The sequence below is a fragment of the Lithobates pipiens genome, unplaced genomic scaffold (genome assembly GCF_037356315.1).
Source record: "Lithobates pipiens isolate NorthernLeopardFrog02 unplaced genomic scaffold, aLitPip1_a1.2 Scaffold_16, whole genome shotgun sequence".
NCBI classification, from domain to species: domain Eukaryota; kingdom Metazoa; phylum Chordata; class Amphibia; order Anura; family Ranidae; genus Lithobates; species Lithobates pipiens.
The window spans coordinates 402,038,798-402,059,529 of record NW_027507748.1 but is presented as its reverse complement, the minus strand read 5'-3'; the positions used below and the strand labels follow the sequence as shown (position 1 = coordinate 402,059,529).

Below are 20,732 nucleotides of genomic sequence, written 5' to 3'. Positions count from 1 at the left end.
CCATTTAATGGTCTACAGATGCAACAGCTAACTTTATTGACATAACCATTAAATGGCACGTGTAAATTAGCTGTCAAAAACTATTCTTGTATAAGGGGTAACAGTCCATAATGTCTTTCAATGGTTAAAGTGGCTGTAAACCCTTACACACCACTTTTCCCAAGAGGTAAGCTTATAATGAGGCTTACCTGTAGGTACTGGAAATATTTTTTAAACCTGCACGATTTAGGAGATATTTACTATATATGCGTGCACCAACGTCATAGGCGCGTGCACACTGAAGGAAGGGCGCAGTCTATGTGGCCATACGTGGGAGTGACGACATGCGCCTCTGGCCAGGTACAAAGTCCACTTCCCAGGAAGGAAGAGGGGTGAAGATGAACGCGGCCACCAGTGAGGACCTCAGGGACATTGCGGGCTTCATTTGCAAGTAATTGCAACATAAGGGGCTAGTGTGCGATGTATACTAGCCCATTATGCTTTTACTTTGCTGGGGAAGAAAGAGGACGTAAAACCCATCAGGGTTCACTTCCTCTTTAAAGTCCTTCAATAAAAATCACTGCTCCTCCTCAGAGACTGAAGAAATCTCTAAAAAAATAAAATAAACAAACACCAGAGGGCACCAGTCTAAGGCTGGCCATACACGGAGCTAATTTTTTTTCCTGCAACCATGGGTTATAGGAAAGAAATGTACGCAGACCGTGTTGATGCGGGAATGCCTCTTGCTTGGCTGGGTTCCTGCTGAACCGACCATGATTGGAACCGTGTATGGCCAGCCAAAATATAGTAAGATTGCAAACTTTAATAAAAAATAAATAAAAGGCAAAAGGGCAACTCACAAAATGATCAGTAGTGAAGGGGTTGTCAACCACTAAACAGCCCATCGGCAAGAGGACTCTCTGGAAAGCATGTTAATTCAGTTCTGGGATCTCGAGCACCGCAGCTGGCCAGGTTGTCTGAGGACAGGAAGCCAGCGATGATCCATGGAATGCAGAGCCAGCCTGAATTGACATCCATGCCAGGTTACTGTAGGGATGTGGCTACGTGTTTCAGAGCCGACCAGCTCCTTTTGTCAAGCCTGGATGGACAGTATCTACTGTGCTTTTTAATCATGGAGGGCTGCAACACCCAGCGCTGCTTTAAGGGGGCCAAACATGTATGCGTGCTAATGAAACATGGATGGGACACATCAGTTTCTCTAAAAAAAAAAAAGGCAAACCTTTATATGGAAAACTGAGGATAAGTATGATTAAAATAAAATATAATAAACATAGAAAATGCATACTGTCAGGAACCATGAAACAGACAGACAGAGACAGAAGTACAATCAAATCACACTTGTTTATTAATAAAAATAAAAAGGTAAATAGAAAAAAGCGTAGTCAAGCATAGCCAGAGTCCAGTAGCCAGATCGGGTAGTCAGCCAGTCCAAAGTTCATAAACCAGATCGGGTAATCAGCCAGTCCAGACGTCGGGGATCCAAGGAGAGCAACTGCAAGCAGGAGAGAAGCCAGGAGGAATGTCGGCAAGCCAGCCTTGAAACAAACAGCAGGAGATGGTTCCTAGTGATGTGACCACCGTGAAGGCAATGGAGAAATGAGCTGGAAGGCTTTAAATAGGCAAGTCAGACGAGCATCAGCAGGAACAGCTGTTAACTGTGGAAAGAGAAGAGAGCTGGCAATTAGCCGACATCTGAGCTGCCAGCCCAGAGGAGGAAGGGCTAAGCCAGCCCTGACACATACTGAATTTCATAAATGGTTCAAAAACATACTCCTTAGTGGTTTAAGCACATACTTAGTGGAATAAAAATTAGGACAAATTCATAGATATGCAGAATTCATAAGCAATGAGCAACAATATGGAACATCAGAAATATCTAAAATATCTTGAAAATAATTCCAATATGTACCCAAACCTTTCCACCGGAGGGAACTATTACACTCTAATGCAGGGTATTGAATTAAAAATTTTCTTCAGCAGAGGTCTGAATTGTATGTTTGTGTGATGTCTTGGATCCTTCCCACCCCTGCCCCCACATTATATATCATCCCATTCTTATATCCGTGTCCTCCGCACAACACTCTCCCGCTTCACATCAATTCCCCCTTCACATTAGTGTTTACTGCCCCATTCACATCAACCCCCCTCCAACAGCACTTTCCCCCCTTTATATTACATCCCCCCCCCCCAGAACTGCACCTTCACATACCCCCTTCTTTACAGCACTTGCCCACCTTTACACCCCCCCCAGCAGCACTAACACCCTTTACATTGCCCCCTTCACATCCCATCTGCCCTCCCCACCAGCACTTGCTTGTCTTCCATCACCTCACACAGCACTGCTCCCTTTTACACCACCCCTTCGCTTGCCCCCCCCCTTTCACATCACCCTCCCTCCACAACACTGCTTCACTTTTGCATAACCCTCCAACCCCCACCACAATAATGTTCCTGGGAACCATAATTTGTTTTACGTATTTTATTTTCAATATTATTCATGTTCCATATTATAGTCTATTGCTTATGAATAATGTCCTCATGTCTATGAATTATTCCTCATTTTTAGCTCCCTATGGGTCTGTTTTTAAACCAATAATGAAAACCAGTATGCATGTTCTGTTTATATTTTAATTTAATCATGCTTCTCAATTTTCCATATACATTTTTTGCCTATTTTAGAGAAACTGATGTGTCCCATCCATGTGTTATTAGCACACATACATGAAACTGATGTACCCGGTTTGTTTTATTAGCATTCAAACGTGTTTGGCCCCTTTAAAGCAGTGCTGGGTGTTATGGTCCTCCATGCTTAAATAGAGCAGTAGATACTATCCATCCAGGCTTGATAAAAGAACTGGTAGGCATCCAGAACATGTAGCCATGCCCTCACGCCTCCACTGATGCTGGCATTATTTCTGTCCGGCTCTTCGTTCCACGGACCTTTGTAGGCTTCCTGGTTGTTTGTCTTCATATGACCTGGCCAGCAGTGGTGCGCAAAATCCTGGGACTGGATTTACATGCCTTCTAGAGAGTCCTCTTTCTGATGGACTGCTTGGTGGTTGACAATCACTTTACTAATGATTATTTTGTGAGTTGCTATTTTGCCTTTTATTACATTTTGCAATCTTAAAAAAACTTAAACTGGCACCAACTGGTGTTTAACAGCTAACTGTAGCCTACCAGCTTCCTTTGAGGGATAGTAGCCAGTGAACCTGCCTTGTACAGCAACAGATACAGGTCTTGTTAGGCAGATGATGGCTCAGCAGCCAACCTCTACACCTAAACAGCTGGTGCAGGACACTTTATGGAAATTGTCTCTGGAGGGGATGATGTTGGAGCCTACCAGAGGAGCAAGCAGGCTGATGTGCTGTAACCTTATCTGAGGGGGAAAGGGCCCAAAAGGCCTACTATGACGTACAACCTCAAAATGCTAAGGAGGTTGTTAAATGCAAAAAGGAAAATCTAGCCTAGTACAGCGTGTGTCCTCTCTGGATTATGGGACCTTGGGAAGTTCCTGAAGTCCCAGATGTATGCAAGTGGTTGCAACTGAATATGCACAAGCCTGCTCAGATTGTGGAGTGAGTGGCCTGCAGCTGTTCAATCAGACCCTTGCCTGTTAAGATTTAGAGGTGCATTAAGGCTTACAGAACCCAAGAGCGTGGCTCAGCTAGTGTCCCTTTTTGAAATGACATACTGCTATCAAGCACTCAAGCACTATGTCCAGGATCCACCTTACAAGCTTATAACATTTGAAGCAGAAAAAGTCAACTTTGGGTAAAGCTGCTCCTTTTTGTCCCCTTTGTCAGTAAACCGGCTCCTGAGGAAGGGATGAGACACCTTTTGGGTGCCAGATATAAATGGTCTCCTAGTCCAAAAGATGTCTTAGAGATATTGCAGATTAGGTTCTGTCAGTGCAAATTTTCCCATATTACATGAGCCTATAGAATTTGACTAGGGAAGTTGTATTTCATTTTTTGCCAAGCCTGTTCTAGCAGCACACCTAGGAATGGAGACTGGCAGATATGTCCTGTTACAATAGAATGACATCCAGTAAACGTATTATTAGACTCTGGAAACCTCATTATATTGACCAAATGAGAGAACTTTGTATACATGCGATGCAATAGACTTGTCCTACTGCGGTTTTCTCTGTGGAGGCACCCAGTGGAAGCATGTCATGGGTTTGGTTAAGAACTCGCTACACTGTTTAATACTATGCTGTGACTGGCTGTAAACCATCCTAAAATGTGTCTGGAGTAAATTATTTTGCCTAAACATAACTTTGGTTAAGGAGTCAGAGGAAACCGCCTCAGTGCCAGAAATAACAAATGTACAAGTGGCTAGGAAAGATTTTGGGACTGCAGTTGTGCAATTGAAATTAGGAAAAAGCATGGAAAAATGATAAATAGGGCACTTCAAAAAACAGAAGTTAGCTTGGTATACCCTCAATTTGCATTATCCCATCACTTACTGTATCATGTAAAAGAATGAGAGCAAGTTGTGGCATAGTTGGTGGTTCCCCTGTCTCACACAAGGGTGGTGTTTTATCAGTCCCATTCTCACATGTTGGTCTTTTTGAGGTAGACCTAAAAGAGTAGGCTTAGCAGCATTTTGTTCTGGACTGGTCTTAACAAAGCAGTTAAGGAATATTGTAAATCTTGCCCTGAGTGTCAGTGATGGGACTGCAACAAGGGGCCCCCAGATCCCCCCCCCCCCTCCCCACATGTGAATTGACCAATAAAGTGTCAAAAAGAAATAACAGAGGTAATTTTCGATCCCCCGGTGTAAATCCATTGTCAATCACGATGCTTGATGCCACTGCCGGACTGAAAAAGGAAGAATAACAGAAGGTCAGATTCACAGTCTGACAGTTCTTAGCTAAGGAATGAGGCCACCCAGCGATGTCATTGGGTGACATCGCCCCCTTGTGACATCATCCAGTTCATCATGTCCACCCCTTAGCTTGGCATTGGCCCTGCCCTTAGCTATTTAGGAACTGGCAGCTTTTTTTTTTTGCGAGTGGACTTTTTTTTTTCTTTTCCTTTTTTTTGGGCAGCGGGTGTTGTAATGGATCTACACTGGTCGACATTGATTTTGTTTTGCTTAATACAGGAATTGTCAAAAACTGTCTGTTTTTATTTGACACTTTTTTGTAGAATGAGTAGGGGTAGCTGCTGGACACCGCTGGCTCTAAAAATTTGCATCAGAACCACATCTAACTTGTAACTGAGACATTTTCACTGAACATGTGTGAACTTGGCTTTATTGTTTTTAACAAGTGAAGTGCTGGTCATCCATAGTGTTTTTCCCTGTTTGAACTTTTGTATAGTAGATAACCCCCGGGGGACTCAGCCCGAGTAACATGGGGGCAATGGGAACATGGGAGCAAGAAGTCAAACCTAACAAAATATTCCCTTCTGTACCAGACCACTGCTGGCACAGTATGAAGAAGAGGGGGGACCATGTTGCACTTTTGATAGGCCTACCCTGTGATCTCATCCTTTTTGGACAAATCTTTACAATATTTGAAGTGATGAGCATTCACATTTCAGGGACACCAGAAACTGCACTCCTCTCCTTACTTTCATATCTCTAGTGCCAAGAAAGGTCTCTTGCTCTTTTTTTTTTGAAATTATTATTATTACCGACCAGAATTGTGATACCTAGAATCTAGATGTCTAATCTCCCTCCTTCCATCAAGAACTGGATCTCCAAAATCAGCAGCTCATGGAGGAACTGAACAATCTGTTAAATTATATATTTTTAGCAATATATCTCCATTTGAAGTACGGTATCTGGATTGCTTACATGAGCTCAAACAAATTAAAAAAACTTTTGGTGATATTACTGAGTAAGAATGGGCTCGGGCGTGTTCGAATCAACCCTGCCAGGAAGCCGTCACTACACACTGCCAATCATAGGCAGTGTGTGTATGTGCAGCTGCCAATCAAGAGATGCCTCACTGCCTATGATTGGCAGTGTGCTGTGATGGCTTCCTGGGGGGTTCGATCTGGACACGCCCGAGCCCATCACTACTACTGATCACTACCCCCTGGACCGGGATTAGGGGCTACTCTTAAATCTGTTTTTTCTCTCCCCACGCTTTCTGGTTACTTTATTTTCACTTTATCTTGATTGCTTACCTGAGCACTGACTAAGAAAAGTTTTATGGAAATACATTCACTATTCCTTGGATTGGGATTAAGGGATGCTGCTCTTGGCGACTACCCTGACCACTCTCATCCTTTCTCACACCTCTTCTCTTCTTTCTTCATGCAATGCCGCCTTTTCGTTTTTGTCACTCTTATCTATTTTATCTCCTATCCTATTACCAGGTCACCCCATGTTCTGCATGGTGATCCCCTCACAGCATTGGGTTTCTCTAGGTCGTGTCCTGTCCTTGCCCACTATTTTGGTTGATAATATATCTTTTAGTGACACTGCAGTCATTTGATTTGTCATATCCTGTAGTACAGGTCAGCTCTTTGTACCCTTTTTACATTTTGTGTTGGAAATGTTCAATAAACGGTTTCCTTTAAAAAAAAAAATATTTTTTTCTAGCGTTCTTGAAATGTGTTTTTAATAGTATACAATTCTGGTTACTTACATTTCTTTCCTTTTTTAAACAGCTTAAAAGATGAGCAGATTGTTCAGTGTGGTCAGTATGATGGTTTGGTGGAATTGGCCACAATTTGTGCTCTTTGCAATGATTCATCTTTGGATTTCAATGAGGTTGGTATGCTGGAAGTTCAACACTTAATGTATTAAATATGAAAAAATATGTTTTAGGAGGCAAAAGTTGTTTATCCTTCAGACAACAGTGTTATGGCCATAATTCCATTGTTGTTTCCCGGTAGTACTGCAATATAATCTTTTTAGTAAGATTTTAGTAATCACTGTTTCAGTGATCGTTTTGAATATTAAATCAAGTATCTTTAGTCATATGCCAAGATTGGAAACGGCAGCGAATACAATATACATTTTTATTTTTATTTTTTTGTTGAGCCAGCGGGTTGAACAAAAAAGTGCCAATTACACATTTGAGGTGACTGGGGGAATCCCTCTCACTGTACTATTGTTTTGTCATGGCCGGAAGGCTTTCCTACGATAAGAACACAATGATTAGTGTTACCAAAAAAACAGACAAGGTGGTTGTACTAAAATCGATTGATCGACTTCTGTACAACCAGGGTTGCCTATACATGGATCGGGTCCCTGCTGAATCAGCCCAATTTCACATATAATTAGTTGTTCATCGAAATTGCATGTAAATGCCATTGGTATGAATGTAGCACAATCAAATGTTCTCAAGCTAGTTTCTCTGCAAATCAAATGTAATTGGGGGAAAAAAAGAAGGAAAAACAGTGCATAGGGAGCATACTACATTATGACCACTAAATGGATCTGTGGAGCATTTATCTTTTTTGCTAATACATCCCAAAGTTTTCATTCAGAGCTGATTTTGTAATATTTCCTGCAAGCTACTGATTTTATATTGTGTTCCTATTTTACTAGAGTAGACAGGACCTATGTTTATAATAATGTCAGTGTTTATTTTTTAGTCAAAGGGAGTATACGAAAAGGTGGGAGAAGCAACAGAGACTGCTTTAACCTGTCTGGTGGAGAAAATGAATGTCTTCAACACCGATGTGCAAAAGCTTTCTAAGGTGGAACGAGCCAATGCTTGCAATTCCGTGAGTACACCTTCAAACTGATGGTTTTTATGTAACGCTTGTACTTTGAAAGGCAAACCAGGCAAAACACAAAATCCAGACATAATCCAGGAACAGCAGGTAGGTAAAACAGAGCTGAGGGAGAACTAGGACTTACTGATTAAACCAAAAAACAAACCTTTATTATATTGCAGCTTACCAATTATTAGTTGTGATGGCTGTATTGGTTTTTTTTTTTTTTGTTTTTTTTTCCCTAGGCTTGCTTCTATTTTAATCTGGTGATCCAGCCAGTAAGTCTGTTTTTTTTCTAGCAGACAAGCTCTCTTGGAGATTGATTGTATGACATACAGAGATTAGACAACCCGTTTAACATTGTCAGGGGTGCTTAAAATTATCTGTTTTTATTTATTCATGTAAGACTTTTATCCCAAAAGAAAAAAAAGCTTGCTGTAACTGATTAAATAGTATTAGCTGGAGTTCAGCTTTAATTTGTTAGTGTATTTAAATATGTTAGTACATCTAACACTCCCCACCCCCTGAACTGGCAATACTGCTGTCCATATGTGCCCCCTGTGTTCATTCATCCAGAGTGGGGCACTCTAATACAGGAGGTGTGTTACTGACCAGATCACCAGTTGAAAAAAGCCTAAAAAAGGCGGTTTGGGTTTTAATACCGTTTTAAGAGTGGGTTGACACATGTGCATGGGTTGGATGTATTACTCCAATGAGATACTTGATGCTTAAATGTTTTTTCTTTGTGATGGAGCGACCCCACTCATTACTCGCACCTGGTTTAGCATTTGTCCCCCTGCCTTTTTTTTTTGCCTTGATACGTTTTGCAGCCTGCAGCCCCAGATTTTGACCATAAGGTTTTTCGACAAGTCAAGTTTTAATGGCTGCTCCTCTATCAATGTGTGGTATTATGCACGACACCCTTTGATTGCTTCTGTATCTCTACCGCACATATATATATATATATATATATATATATATATATATATGTGTGTGTGTGTGTGTGTGTGTGTGTGTGTGTGTGTTTTGGGGGATTTGGAGTGCACTCTGTACTTTGTACTTTTCTTACAAGCTTATTTGCCATTGTTCATGGGGGTACTGCTCCCCCCATTGGATGGCTTCCTACCTTTGAAATTCTGGTACCTTAGAAATCTTGCCGCATACCAGAGTGTACGATAATGCACTACTGTACGCTGTAGTTTGCTGTGTTACAAAAAAAATGGTGCATGCAGCTTTTTTTTGTGCCTTGGGTAGCCCATTCAAATGGGCTGCCTTAATGCAAGCGGGTTAAAAACGCTGCAATAGTGTGAATCCATGCTAACTGTACTGTACATTGCATATCTCCACTGAAGCTTCGAAAGCAAAAATGTCTGGTTCACTGATCTTTCTGTGCTTACTGGTTTTCCAAACAACAAGTTGTAAAGCACAAGTAACCAGAGTCCATCCAGCATAAAACCATTCTTTTCTTTCCCTCACCTCTGGGGAGTTAATTTGGAAATTGTAGCAGTTTGGCGATAAAATCTGATATTTTGATTAGCTAATAATTATTTTTTCATTCGTATGTTAGCAATGATTTTCCCCTTCCACTGATTATTAGGGATTCACTTATGCAACTTAAAGCACATTCATCAAAAAATGCTATTCTTCTGTGTTGTATGTAGATGTTTTACAGATCCTGCGGTTTCAGTGTGTAAAATCATTCATGCAGTTTACAAAGAGCTGCATTTGACTAAAAGCCAGCTCAGATTGTGTTGTACTGCTCAATGTAAATTTCTGAGCATTCACAAACTGTGAATTCGTTTAGTATGTATTTTGTATTTATGTACCGTATATTGCACACTTAAATAAGCACATTTAGTAAGGTTAGCTCCAATATTTTAGCCTTTTATTGGCTTTTAGATAATGTACAAAGACGACTTATGTTAACCCATTACATCTTTGCAAGTTGGTTTGTGTTGTACCCCATATAATTAGAAAATCACTCTTGGGTATTGAATATCTAATTTGGTGAATGTCTGTCAGGAATAGTCCTTTAGTGCAAGGGCAGTGTTATAGTTTACCTATGGATTTCCAGTATATAAATTATGAAGCAAAAATTATGAAGCAAAGACACAAGTTTTTTTTTACTCTACAATAAAGAAATATGACTGATCAACTTTTATAACCACAGAGATCTCGTTTCTTTTTTTTTTTCTTTTCTTTTTTTATATTGGAACAGGTAATTAAGAAGCTGATGAAGAAGGAATGTACCTTGGAGTTCTCTCGAGATCGGAAATCCATGTCTGTGTATTGTACACCTCTTGGTTCCAGTGCTGCTGGTACAAAGATGTTTGTTAAGGTAACAGCATTCTCTGTCTTTTAATATTCTTATCTGAAAATGACTTTTTTTTTTTCTTCTAGAGTAGATTTTTATTTTTATTTTTTTAATCCGTTCTATGCAAAAAGCCCATTATTATCTGACACAAATTTCATTGCATGGGGCTGTACAGTCCACCATCTCCACCTCTCACTATTCTCACGTTTTAACATACGATACAACTTTTATCTTTAACGTGCCCTTGACATTTCCCTTCCATTGTTGCTCAATAGCTCTTATATTCAGTACCACCTTCTTTCCTGAAGTTATTCCTCTGGATTCAGATGCATCCAGGAATCCTCATCCTCTCCTTCCCAGACTGAGTTGAGGTCAACCCACTTGGATGGCTCCCACCTCTACAAACTGTGGAGGAACCACATCTCACCCTCATACTAATGATCACCAGGAACCCACCACCAAAAAGAGAATGTAAACCCATGATCCGCTCTCCATATATCTACTCATGACTTGCCTTCCTTATGAACGATAACATTTCTTTTTGTGCTAATGGCCTGCAGACTACCTCATCTAGCCTGATGATCAGCTTTACCACTGACCTGGCATAACTGAACACACATAACCTTTTTATCACACCGCCACAGACACTTTTTGTTCATATTTTGTCTGTTTTCTCTCAACAGAAATAACAAACCTTTTATCTATTAATAGATACATTTGTCTCTTCATAAAAGTAAGCAACACATCATTTTCAATGCCCTATACATATTTAAAGATCATTTCTTTTTTCATGGTTACCAAGCAGGCTGTGTGTTGCTGCTTTTTTCTTTTTTGTATTCCCTTATAAGTAAGGGTTCTATCCCCACCTAGTGGGAAACAGCAGTATAACAAATTACAATACAATTGAGCTACATAGTTAAAGCCACTATAATGCTTTCTTTTTTTACATTCCATGAAGTTTTAACGCGTGGGAGATAGTTTGTTTTACTTATCTGGATCAAGAGCAAAACCATGATCTCAGTTTTATGTAATGCTATACATCATTTCAGAGCACTATTAGTGGAAATAGATTGTAGTGCAAGCTTTCAAAGCATGCTGGTCTCCTAAGCAATTGGAGCTGACAGTAAGTAACTGGAATTTTATACATGAAACAAGAGATATAGATATTATCAACTTGACACAGACAAGTGGCATTGGGTGCTAAAAAAATGAGAATACATACAGTGCCTTGCAAAAGTGTTCACCCCTCATGGCATTTTTCGTGTTTTGTTGCCTCACAACCTGGAATTAACATGGATTGTTTGAGGATTTGCATCATTTAATTTACAGAACATGCCCACAACTTTAAAGATGTTTGTTTTTTTTTGTTTTGTTTTTTATTGTGAAGCACACAACAAATAGGACCAAATAACAGAAAAAATCAACGTGCAGTTGACATCTTACCACTGGGATTTTTGCCCATTCCTCTTTGCAAAACTGCTCAAGCTCCTTCAAGTTGGATGGTTTGCGCTTGTGAACAGCAATCTTTAAGTCTGACCACAGAGTTTCTATTGGATTGAGGTCTGGGCTTTTACTAAGCCGTTCCAACACATTTACATGTTTCCCCTTAAACCACTCAAGTGTTGCTTTAGAAGTGTGTTTGAGGGTCACTGTCCTGCTGGAAGGTGAACCTTCCTCCTAGCCTCAAATCACACACAGAGTGGTACAGGTTTTGCTCAAGAATATCCCTGTATTTAGCACCATCCATCTTTCCATCAACTCTGACCAGTTCCCCAGTGCCGACTGCTGAAAAACATCCCCCCAGCAGGATGCTGCCACTACCATGTTTCATGTTGTTCTTTGGGTGATGTGTGTTGGGTTTGCTCCAGTCATAGTGTTTTCTTTGATTTTAGGAGTCTCCCACATGCCTTTTCGCAAACTTAAAACGTGCCATTTGTTTTTTGCTGAAAGTAGGGGCTTTCTTCTGGTCACTCTGCCATAAAGCCGCTTATTGTCTTCCTGTGTACAGATACTCCAGTCTCTGCAGTGGAACTCTGCAGCTCCTCCAGGGTTACCTTTGGTCTCAGGGCTGCCTCTCTGATTAATGCCCTCCTTGCCCGGTCTGTGAGTTTTGGTGTGCGGCTGTCTCTTTGCAGGTTTGCTTTTGTGCCATGTTCTTTCCATTTGGTTATGATAGCTTTGATGGTGCTCCTAGGGATCATCAGATTTGGATATTTTTTTTTTATAACCTAACCCTGACTTGTACTCAACAACATTGTCCCTTACTTGTTTGGAGAGTTCCTTGGTCTTCATAGCAGTGTTTGGTTAGCGGTGCCTCTTGCTTTGAGATGTTGCAGCCTCTGGGGTCTTTTAAAAAGGTGTGTATATGTAATAACAGATCATGTGACACTTAGATTGCACACATGTGAAAATCATTTCACTAAATATGTAACTTCTGAAGGTAATTGGTTACACCAGAGCTTTTTATGGTCTTCATAACAAAGGCGCTGAATACATACACACATGTCAATTATCAGTTTTTTTATTTCTGAAAAATAGTTTTATGTATATATTTTTCAAATTTTACTTCACCAACTTAGACTATTGTGTTCTGATCCATCACATAATTCAGATTAAAAAAACTTTGAACTAAAGGCTATAATGTAGCAAAATAGGTAAAAAAAGGGGGGGGGGGTGGGTGAATGCTTTTGCAAGGCACTGTAGACAGGGATCAATGTGTCTGTGAGTCAGAGGAGAAAATCTGTTACCTGTTAATACTCAATCACTAAACGCATGTTTAGACGTAGAAAGTGTTTTTCTGCTAAAACGCCGCTGCTCCTGGATGCACTGGCTGTAGGGTTTTTTTCTCCCTCTAATTGCCTAATAGTGAATCTGTTTGCTGGCATTATCTTTGTCCAGTTTCACTGACAAACAGTTCCTGTAGGGTGCTTTGCACACATGATCAGGTATACTTATTTAGAGGATTTTCAGGAGAATGTGTCTTGTATTCTGTAATGGCCTTGCAAACCTGGTATTTTTACACTGTCATTGACATACAGGTGCATCTCATAAAATTATAATATCATCAAAAAGTAAATTTATTTCAGTAAGTCAATAAAAAATGTGATGTGTGTGTGTGTGTGTGTGTGTGTGTGTGTGTGTGTGTGTGTGTGTGTGTGTGTATATATTACACACAGAATAAAATATTTCAAGCATTTCTTTCTTTTCGGTTTGATTATGGCTTACAGCTAGTGAAAACCCAAAATTCAGTATCTCCGTAAAATTTGAATATTACATAAGACCAATAAAAAAAAAAGAAAATTTTTAATACATAAATGTTGGCTTACTGAAAAGTATGTCCAAGTACAGTATAGTATGCACTCAATCACTCAATGCTTGGTTGGGCGTGGCATGGAGGCGATCAGCCTGTGCCACTGCCGGGGTGTTATCGAAGCCCAGGTTTCTTTGATAGTGGCTTTCAGCTCATCTGCATTGCTTGGTCTGGTGTCTTTCATCTTCCTCTTGACAATACCTCACAGATAACTTTATGTGGTTTAGGTCAGGTGAGTTTGCTGGTCAATCAAGAACAGTGATACCATGATCATCAAACCAGGTATTGGTGCTTTTGGCAGTGTGGGCAGGTGCCAGGTCCTGCTGGAAAATGAAATCAGCATCTCAATAAAGCTGGCCAGCAGAGGGAAGCTTGAAGTGCTCTAAAACTTCCTGGTAGAGGGCTGCGCTCACTTTGGACTTGATAAAACACAGTGGACCAACATCAACTGATGACAAGGCTCCCCAAATCATCACGGCCTGTGGTAAATTTGGCATTTTATTTCTAAATTGAGGTCCTAGTCTGGAGTGGAAAGGCACAGAATCCAAGTTGCATGAAGTCCAGTGTGAAGTTTCCACAATCGGTGATGATTTGGGGAGCCATGTCATCTGCTGGTGTTGGTGTGTTTTATCAAGTCCAATGTCAGCGCAGCTCTCTACCCGGAAATGCTAGAGCACTTCATTCTTCCCTCAGCTGACCAGCTTTATTGAGATGCTGATTTCAATTTCCAGCAGGACCTGGCGCCTGCCCACACTGCTAAAAGTACCAATACCTTGTTTGAAGATCATGGTATCACTGTGCTTGATTGGCCAGCAAACTCGCCTCACCTAAACCCCATAAGAATCTGAGAGGTATTGTCAAGAGTAAGATGAGACACCAGACCAAACAATGCAGATGAGCTGAAAGCCACTATCAAAGAAACCTGGGCTTCCATAAAACCTCAGCAGTACCACCGGCTGATCGCCTCCATGTCACGCCGCATTGATGCAGTAATTAATGCAAAAGAAACCCCTGATCAAGTATTGGTATAGTGCATACTATACTGTATATGGACGTATTTTTCAGTAAGCCAACATTTACACATTAAAAATCTTTTTTTTTTTTTTTTTTATTGGTCTTATGTAAATTGTTTGAGATACAGAATTTTGGGTTTTCACTAGCTGTAAGCCATAATTATCAAAATTGAAAGAATTGCTTGGAAATATATAACTCTGTGTGTCACGCATCTATATAAAATATATACGTTTCACTTTTTGAATTGTATTACTGAAATATATGAGCTTTTTGATATTCTAATTTTATGAGAGGCAGATGCAGGTTTCACATCTTTACATGCTTGCATTGGTATGTCATGCTAAATCCAAACTTCTAATTTTGTCAATGGCTAACACCGTATAATTCTACACTGCTGTTACCAAGCACTATTAAAATGTTTCATCTCAGTAATCTTTTGTCACATGACCTGGAAATCCTCTTCATCTTATGTTCTGTTGTCACAATCTTGTTTAATTGTAGGGCGCTCCAGAGACTGTAATTGAGCGTTGCAATTATGTGCGTGTGGGTTCCACAAAGTTGCCACTAACTCCATCAGCAAGAGAGCGGATCATGTCCAAGATCCGTGACTGGGGATCAGGCATAGACACCCTAAGATGCCTTGCTCTTGCTACAAGGGATGTTCCACCAAAATTAGAAGACATGCAACTGGATGACTCTAACAAATTCATCAACTACGAGGTATGCACGTCTTTACAAAATGTTTTATTTTTTTCTATGCATCTGTAAGTGCATGTTAAATAAAACCATTTATTTTTCTTCCAGACTAATTTGACATTCGTTGGTTGTGTTGGAATGCTGGATCCTCCCCGCAAAGAGGTATCTACTTCAATTCAAATGTGTAGAAAAGCTGGCATCAAAGTCATAATGATAACTGGTGACAACAAAGGCACAGCTGTGGCTATATGCCGAAAGATTGGTATTTTCTCAGATTCCGAGGACATAACCGACAAGGCATATACTGGAAGGGAGTTTGATGACCTCCCACTGGAAAAACAAAGGGATGCTTGTCGTACAGCTCGATGCTTTGCCCGTGTTGAACCAGCACACAAATCCAAGATTGTGGAGTATCTTCAGTCTTTTTATGAAATTACTGCAATGGTAAGGTTTCTGCCACTCGCTGTATATTTTACATTATAGTGAATTTTTAAGTGTCTGAGGAAATATAACTTTCATGTATTTTTTCCCTCCTAGACTGGTGATGGAGTAAATGATGCTCCAGCCTTGAAGAAGGCTGAGATTGGGATTGCCATGGGTTCTGGTACTGCTGTAGCAAAATCGGCTGCAGAAATGGTTCTCTCTGATGACAACTTCTCCACTATTGTGTCTGCTGTGGAGGAAGGCCGAGCCATTTATAATAACATGAAACAGTTTATACGCTACCTGATCTCCTCCAATGTTGGCGAAGTAGTCTGGTAAGATATCCTCACTACCATAAATATATCATTCATAAATTTAGTGTGTAAAAAGGTTTTCAGTAGATCTTCTGTCAATCTACTGCAGGGGTAGGCAACCTGGGGCCAGCTGTTACAGAACTACAAGTCCCATCATGCCTCTGGGAGTAATTGTAACTGCCAGCCTTGCAGTGCCTCATGGAAAATGTAGTTCCACAACAGCTGGAGAGCCCCAGATTGCCTACCCCTGATCTACAGTGTATTAAAGGGTTTATACCACAACCTAAAGCAGGGGTGCCCAACCAGTGGCCCGGGGGCCACATGTAGCCTACGGAGCCCTCTGATGTGGCCCTCGACCTCCTGCTCTCTGATGGGTTGGCAAGCCCAGATTGTGGGTTGCTGACCCGCCATCACAAAGCATCGGTGTTGTTAATAAAGCTGGCGTTAGAGAAAGCAAGTGGCTACAGAGCTGCATAAACCGATGCTTGCTGTATAGCACCACCTCCTGGTACAGGCGGAGTGATATCAAATGCACTCTGCCTGGGACATCAACAGCCAGCGATACCTGAATGGAAGACTGTTATTAAAGGTACGTTTATTACTAAAATCAGTGTATATATGGGCATATCTCTTCTGCATTGGTTACTGGGCTGCTTTCAAACTGATCCGCAGGTACAGCGCTTACCTGCTGAGCCATAGATTTCTGTTATTACCTGCAGGTGTGGTGAGCTAAGGCAAAGTGCAGCTAAAATGCAGGAAAGCCACAGGTGTACTGCACTGCACTTGCAGTACAGGTAAACCACAGCATGCCAGTGTGAAAGCAGTATTAGGCCCTTTTGGCATGATCGGTCCAACCCAATCTGACCCTCTGTTCACCTCTATTGAGCCACAGATGTAAACGGACTTGCAGCCGTATACACCTACCTACCTCCAATCCAGTCTACTAAAAAAAAAAAAACAGAAGGGAGGGATACGTCCCATTCCATCATGGCAGATCAGATTGGAAGGCCCATAGAGTAGAGTGAGCCGTGTCCGCTCTGCATATGCAGGGTGGACATGGACCTGTCATCTGCTCACTCCACTCATTGTGGCCCGTGACTGGTTACCAAATCGCTTAAGTGCCCCTCACTCTTTAAAAGGTTGGGCACCCCTGACCTAAAGAATACCTGCACTTTTATTTTTTTTTTTTTTATTTTTTTTTACACATATCAGAATATTAAGACAAATGAAACCACTATACAGCTCTATCATTATGCTTATTTTTCTTTTTCGTTCTTCTTTCTTTTCCTTTTTTTTTTTTTTTTTCATCCCTTTACCTTTGGTTGGTTTTGCTGGAAACTCCAGTGGCCATTCCAGTCCAAATGTCTTGTCCAGTAGGTTGTAAAGGTTTCTACTGATGTCTTCAAACATAGACTATCAATATGCTAGCAAAGAACATGTCCCCCAAGACATGTTTGGTTCTAGTCTCCTGCAAGGATGAGCAGGCACATTTGAAATCATTAGAAGTGACTCATGTTTTAAATTAAAAGCGGAACTTCCGCTCATCTGATTCCTACTTACGGGAACTTCAGCCGCGACTATTGATGTCACAGCTAGAGCTCCCTCCTTCTTCCCCTGTCGCCAGGCCAGTAGATGAGAGGAGCAGGCCTCACGCATGCACATTAGGGTTTCCGGCAAGAAGCCGAAAAGGCTACACTACCGGGTTCCCCCTTACCCGTAATGGCGGCGGCAGCACTCGACAGCTGATGAAAACATCAACTGTGGTGCTGATATTGCCGGACTCCAGGACAGGTAAATGTCCTATTATTAAATGCCAGCAGCTGCAGTATGTTTAGCTGCTGGTTTTTAATCTATATTTTTTTTTTTTTTTTTTTTTGGGCCGCCCTCCACTTTAGGACAATTCAACACTTTCCTTCATTAGCCACACAGTACAAAAAGATACTTTGCTGATATTTTGTTGTTTACTCAACAGATGTCAATAAAAATGTTGAAAATGATAAAATCTAGGCAGATAAAAAATTAGACATTTAAAAAGGTGAATAACCGTGACACTCTTGTATGATTACTGTTACAATAACATGTTATAAGTAAAACAAAATAAGCTGTTGCCCTGTACAGTAGATAAGAGTGGAGCAGCTCACACTATATTGCTGTACACAATAATGAAACACATAATAAAAAGTGTAGCGCTAAAATAATGGATAAATCATAAAGTCCATCAATAATAAAACACTGAGAAGTTAATCGAATACAAATCTTCATCCAACAGAAAGAGCGAATAGAATAGCCACCACCAACACCCAAATCAACTGACCCTTACCATCAGTGTGTAGGGTACACACAAAAGAAGTATTGGTAAATGGCCCTAGTAATCCCGCTGCATCGATCAATCCACTTGGCTAGCAGTTAAGCTTAATCCTCTTTCAGCGTCCAGATCACTTTAACTTCCATGGACAGCTCGAGCATCCACATATGTATATGAAGAAATAAAAATGCTCATTGCACCGACATCCCAAGATGGGATTTATTATAAATAAAAGAAGGCTGGTAAACTCGCAATATGAAAGGCCCACCAAGCATATAGAAACATAACTGTTTCCAACTGAAAAGATGGCCTCTGCACCTCCAATTAGCATCCTGCTCCACTCGATGTTTTGACATAAGGATGCATCATCAGGGCGTGGTTTGGTGCGCGTGAGACCGTCTATTTATAGGGGACAGACCAGCTACAATACCGGAAATCGGACGCGCTCCACAGGCCGGAAGTAAATTGCATTCTGGATACAGGAAGACACAGCAAACCTCCGGGAATTTAAAAAAAAAAATGCTTAATGCTAAAATTAGCCAACTATAAGCATAAAACCTGTCACAAAAAAGCGATTATCGAGTCCATCGATAATGACAGCATTTAAACTGGAAAAAATTGGGACGCGGAATGGAACCGAGAGGCTGTGACACACAAATTACAGTCAAAAATACAAATGAACAGTCTAAATACAGAGAGAATAAGAAATATTGAAAGAAGCCAAACCCTAAAGAGGGACAAAGACATATATCAATTAACCACTTAAGCCCCGGACCATTTTGCAGGTCAAAGACCAGAGCATTTTTTGCAATTCGGCACTGCTTCGCTTTAACTGACAATTGTGCGGTTGAGCTTTCTTTTGGTGGTATTTGATCACCCCTGCGGTTTTTATTTTTTTCGCTATAAACAAAAAAGAGCGTCAATTTTGAAAAAATGCATTTTTTACATTTTGCTATAATAAATATCCCCCCAAAAATATATAAAAAAAAACACAATATTTTTCCTCAGTTTAGGCCAATACATATTCTTCTACATATTTTTGGTAAAAAAAAATCGCAAAAGCGATTGGTTTGCGCAAAAGTTATAGCGTTTCAAAATAGGGGATAGTTTTATGGCATTTTTATTCATAATTTTTTATTTTACTAGCAATGGTGGCGATCAGCGTTTTATTTTTTATTTTATTTTTTCCGTGACATTATGGCGGACACATCGGACATTTTTTACACATTTTTGGGACCATTGTCCTTTATACAACAATCGGTGCTATACAAATGCACTGATTCCTGTGTAAATGGCAGTGAAGGGGTTACCCACTAGGTGTCAGTGTAGGGGTTAAGTGAGCCCTGGGGAGTGTTTCTAACTGTGGAGGGGGCGTGGCTGTGTATGACACGTCTCTGATCTCTGCTCTGATCACAGGGAGCAGAGATCAGTGACACTGTCATTAGGCAGAACGGGGAGATGTTTGTTTACATTAGCATCTCCCCGTTCTTCCTCCCCGTGAGAGGATCGCGGGTATCCCCTCGGCGATCGAGTCTGCGGGACCCGAGATCGGACTCGAAGGTCCCAACCGGCGCACACGTGATGGCACGGCAGCAAATTTAAAGGGATGTACCTGTACGCCCATTTTCCTGTCCGTGCCATTCTGTCGACATATATTTGCGTGCACCGAGCAGCATGTGGTTAAACATCTATCTAAATAATAATTTAAAAAAATAATGAATAAATAAAATAAAACAGATAAAAATCAACTGTTATTAATCAAGGAATTTGTCCCATTCAGCATTCATTCCAAAAGGAGTGAATGTTTGAGCTTGATATATTCTCCTGGTTTCTAACCTGGAGAACCCCCCCCCACCCTGTTACATCCCCTCCAGTGGCCAGAAAATGTCAATCCCCAGAAAGGTGGTACCTTTGGGGTTGCAATTATGTTTCATGGCATAATGCTTGGAGAGGCTGTGTTTAATATAATTAAAATCTTAATATTTGCAACATGTTCATTCAACCTTGTCTGTAACATGTGTTTAGTGCGCCCAATGTACTGGAGACCGCAGGGACGCTGAACAATGTAAACAACATACTTTGTAGAACATGTAATAAATGGTTTTATGGGAAATACTTCCTGAGTCAAGGTGGACTGAAACGACTCAGTTCTCCTATTCTTACTGGCATTTCATTTACAAATGGGACACTTTCTACAAGGAAAATATCCCCCCATATTCTGTAAGAAAACTAGTTGCTTTGGAGGATCCACCACATTAGGAGCCAGCTGCAATTTCAGAGTAAGGACTCCTCTATATACCACATGGGGCACATCGGGTAGGTTTGACCCTAGAACCCGATCCCTCTTCAAAACCTTCCAGTGTCTTTGTATGATTTTCTTTATATCATAAGTTTGATTATAGTATGTAGTGGCAAGTGAATATTTAAAACTCTCGTCTCATCCACTCATTTAGGTTTAGATACCAAGAGGTCCTCCCTGTTTTTATTGAGGGCCAATCTAAATGCAGCTTCTAGCTCGTTGGAATCGTATCCCTTTTCTGGAAACCTCTTTCTGAGTATTGAGGATTCCTGCACAAAATCTTCCTGATCTGTGCAGTTTCTCCTCAACATCGAAAATTGTCTCCCAGGGATTGATTTAAGCCAGGATTTATGGTGAAAACTCTTAGAATCA

At 40.7% G+C, this 20,732-nt stretch overlaps 1 protein-coding gene across 1 annotated transcript in view; it reads left to right on the top strand.

Moving 5' to 3' along the window:
* Positions 1–20,732, top strand: part of ATP2A3 (ATPase sarcoplasmic/endoplasmic reticulum Ca2+ transporting 3) — a 311,056-nt gene that overhangs the window by 255,486 nt on the left and 34,838 nt on the right. The window contains exons 10-15 of the mRNA XM_077482351.1: positions 6,630–6,732; positions 7,563–7,694; positions 9,904–10,023; positions 14,825–15,043; positions 15,128–15,463; positions 15,557–15,777. Of these exons, the coding sequence (XP_077338477.1) occupies positions 6,630–6,732; positions 7,563–7,694; positions 9,904–10,023; positions 14,825–15,043; positions 15,128–15,463; positions 15,557–15,777 (1,131 nt within the window). The remainder of the gene's footprint in view (positions 1–6,629; positions 6,733–7,562; positions 7,695–9,903; positions 10,024–14,824; positions 15,044–15,127; positions 15,464–15,556; positions 15,778–20,732) is intronic.